This window comes from Otolemur garnettii, unplaced genomic scaffold (assembly GCF_000181295.1).
Source record: "Otolemur garnettii isolate 467f Iridium unplaced genomic scaffold, OtoGar3 scaffold00100, whole genome shotgun sequence".
Classification (NCBI taxonomy): Eukaryota; Metazoa; Chordata; class Mammalia; order Primates; family Galagidae; genus Otolemur; species Otolemur garnettii.
The window spans coordinates 7,779,734-7,783,188 of NW_003852495.1; the positions used below are offsets into that span (position 1 = coordinate 7,779,734).

Genomic DNA, 3,455 nt, shown 5'->3' on the forward strand with positions numbered 1-3,455 from the left:
AGAAAGGAAAGAGAGAGAGAGAGAAAGGAAGGAAGGAAGGACAAGACTCACACAAACCACAACACACACGTATTGGGGGACCTGGTTGTGATTGCAGGACCCTTGGCCAAGAGCCTTCCTGTTTCTCCCAACAAACTCACCCGGCTCCAGGGCAATGCTTAGTAAGGCCTGGAGCTGTGAGGCCTGGAGCTCTTCCCCCTAGTCAGGAAAGAGCCACTTGTGAGGCCATTTACTCAACAACTGCTGTGGGCCAGGTCTTGTGCTGGACCCAGCAGAGAACACAGCAGAGACTGAGCTAGCCTACCCTCTCAGAGCTGAGAGGTACTCTCAGCCTACCCTCCCTCTCTCCACTGGGAGAAACAGACCTGTCCCCAGAGTGAGCAGCCAGAGCTGTGACTGCAGAAGCCCTGGGCTGGCAGAGAAAGGCTGCCCAGCTGCCAGGGCAGGGAGCACCTCTAGAGGAGGCACTTGAGGGTGTGAAGGGTCTGAGCAAAGGCCCTGAGGCAGAGATCTGGGAGCTTTCCAGAAAAGAAGGCCAGGCCCCTCCTCACCTCGCCAGCAAGCTCCAGAAACAGCAGCTCCAAGCCCAGCTCCAGAGGCGTGTAGGGGCCCTATGGCATTGGGGGTGGGGGTGGCGTTCAGTTCAGGCGACCAGTCCTCCCCCCACCATCGCACCCTTCCCGGGGTATCCCCCACCTCAAGCGCCCGCAGGTCGGCGCTGATCACGTCGTCGATCTCCCTGCAAGTGACAGACGGAGGTGGGGAGGGTGCTGTTCGCTGGGGCTGCGGCTGGTCTAGGCGGGGACAGTGGGGACCTGGGCTCATCCCTGCAGGGCTAGAGGTCTCGCGGGCGGATTAGGACGGCCGGACGGGGCGCGGGGGAGGTCCAGGCGGGTCAGGGAAGTAGGCCTGTGGGGCGCCCCCCGCAGGTCTGTCTGGGGATCCCCGGGACGGGTATCGGCTTACACTGCCGTGTGGTGACGCTCAGAGAAGATGCGCAGCGTGAAGTCGGCCTCGTCACCGGCGCGGGCGGCGCTGGGCACCACCAGGTAGTGGCCCGGGCTCAGGCGGCAGCGGCGGCTCACGTCGCGGCGGGCGCAGAAGGGTGAACGATCAGCGCGCAGCAGCCGGGGCAGGAGTGCGCGGCTGCGCGGGGAGTCCCAGAGGCCCAGCAACTTGGACAAGGCGGGGAGACCACAGCCCTGTCAAGCTCACCCTTCTGCTCTTTAGACCGCCAGTCTAAACCCGCCACGTCCTCCCAGCGTAGAGAAGCCAGCCCCAGGGGCTGTCAGGGAGCGGGTGTGGGGCCCAGCCGAGGCTCACCTCCTCTGGAATCTATAAGAAGGGAGAACAAAGGGAGTCAGGAGGGCAGGGAGGAGGTGGCCATTATGCCCTGAATCCCTGTCTCCTCTTCTTTCCTCCTACTGGACCTTTACTGAACCTTTCTCCAGTCCCCAACCCACGCCCTTGCTGATTCCTCCCCAACCCTTCTCTCCCTCATCTGTGCCCTCAGACCTTCTTTTCTCCTTAGTCACCCCAGGCGCTTCTGACCCCCAGGCTCTGTCCCACCCTAGCCTTTCCCTCTGATTCCCTTAGCTCCCTCTTCACTCCTCTGGACCCTCTTCGGACCTCGGACCTCCAACCTTGGCCCAGCCCGATTGCCCCCTTGCCCCCGCCCCTGCAGCCTGTCCCACCCAAGACCGAACCTGGAACACGTGGAAGCCCACGGTGAGGTATGTGAGGCCCTTGGCCCTCAGGCGCCGCCGGTTGCGCTGGATAAGCGACAAGAGGACAGTGCACTTGGGCCAGCGGCCCCCGTGTGCTGGGCCCCGAGCCCCTGCTGCCCCCCAGCCCCCCCAGGGCCCTTCCTCATCCTCATCCTCCTCATCAGGCTCCTGCAGCGTCAGCCGGAACTGGGGGTTGGTCCAGAAGGTTTCTAACAAAGGAGAGAGCAAGAAGGGGGTCCCCGGCCTGTCACAGCACCCCCCAGTTTGAATCTCAGGATCTCCCTCAGACCTCACCAGCACTAGGCTGGCTCCCGCCAGAGTTGAAGCCTCGCACCCAGCGGCCCTGGAAGGTGTGCATGTGCCATCCACCTCCAGCTGGGCTGGGCCCTAGCACCTCCGGGCTCAGCGAGCAGATCTGCACCGTGTCGAAGTGGCGGAGGAAATCCTGCAGCTCCATCCTGGACAGTGGCCATGTCAGACACTACCCAGCCCTGCTGCACCAGGGCCCCAGACCCTAATAGCTCAAGATTCCAGAAATGACTCCCACATTACAAAACTCTGCAAATTCTATAAATATTGTCAAGTATGCTCCGGTCTCTAAAAATGACCCCCAAATGGCTGAGCCTTCCAGTCCTCAGAAATTCCCCACAAACTGCCAAGATTCATAAGCTATTCCCCAAATAGCATCAAATTAGCTTCAACCTTTCCAGTAGGAGGAAAGAAAAGGAGATAGGGATTCAGGGCAATGGCCACCTCCCCTCTGCCCCCTGACTCCCTTTGTTCTCCCTCAGACTCTCAATTATCATCAACAAGTGTCTTTTAGCCCTTAATATTGCCAAATCTCAAGAAATGCCCCAAATATCATCAAGCCTCCCTCTATCGCCCTAAGTACTAGCTGTCCCTTTCACCCATGACTATTACTATGTTCCAGATTCCTCTAATGTTAGTATGAGTTCCTCCTTGACTTCTCCAAATAGAACCTGATCCCCAAATGACCACTGATATGCACAGTTTCTCTCTATTAGGGCCCAAACCCATGAACTTCCCTCATAAGGCCTTTGGCCTGATGTCCCTTCCCAGAGGCAGAGCTGGGACCCTGATGAACTGACCAGAACTCGCCATCCTCCTTCTTCACCAGCAGAGCATCTCGCCACTCCGCAGGAAGTGTACCCCAGCGTGGGCAGCTGAAGAGATTAAGGTGTCAGGCATAGGCAGGTGGGGCTGAGCCCCACACCTGCCCCAGACCCATCCCACCTGTCGCTCCAGGCTCCAGTCCACTCCACACGGCCCCATGGGTTCCGCAGCCGCAGCAGCCGCACTTTGGTGAAGCCCAGGAACACCTGAGAGCAGCATAGTCAGTGGGGGTGGTGCCTGGACATCCCCTGCCAGCCCTCCCATGGGGGATACTCACCTTGTGTGTGCCTGTGACTGAATATGCATGTCCCTTCACCAGCCCGTCTTCTGTCCGGTACTCGCCCTGATCACTCTGGGCAAAGAACAGGAGACAGTGAGGCCAAGGTCGGGGATGGGAGGGTAGCTGCTCCTCTCTGCTTGGTAACCTCCTGCCACAAGGCAGGAGTCAACCAGAGCACTGAACAGACACAGGGCTCAGAAAGGCTGTCAGGGTTGGTGAGTGACAAAGAATAGAGAGGGGGAGATGGAAACAAGAGACGAAAATAGGTGGAAAGGGCTCGGCGCCTATAGCTCAACCGGCTAAGGCGCCAGCCA

At 59.5% G+C, this 3,455-nt stretch overlaps 1 protein-coding gene across 1 annotated transcript in view; it reads right to left on the reverse strand.

Moving 5' to 3' along the window:
• CAPN12 (calpain 12) overlaps positions 1-3,455 on the reverse strand; it is a 14,099-nt gene that overhangs the window by 5,916 nt on the left and 4,728 nt on the right. Inside the window, exons 5-14 of the mRNA XM_012809096.2 lie at positions 3,139-3,211; positions 2,982-3,067; positions 2,837-2,911; positions 2,022-2,185; positions 1,707-1,936; positions 1,324-1,335; positions 967-1,175; positions 697-739; positions 552-611; positions 141-198 (exon numbers count right to left, since the gene is read on the reverse strand). Of these exons, the coding sequence (XP_012664550.1) occupies positions 141-198; positions 552-611; positions 697-739; positions 967-1,175; positions 1,324-1,335; positions 1,707-1,936; positions 2,022-2,185; positions 2,837-2,911; positions 2,982-3,067; positions 3,139-3,211 (1,010 nt within the window). The remainder of the gene's footprint in view (positions 1-140; positions 199-551; positions 612-696; positions 740-966; positions 1,176-1,323; positions 1,336-1,706; positions 1,937-2,021; positions 2,186-2,836; positions 2,912-2,981; positions 3,068-3,138; positions 3,212-3,455) is intronic.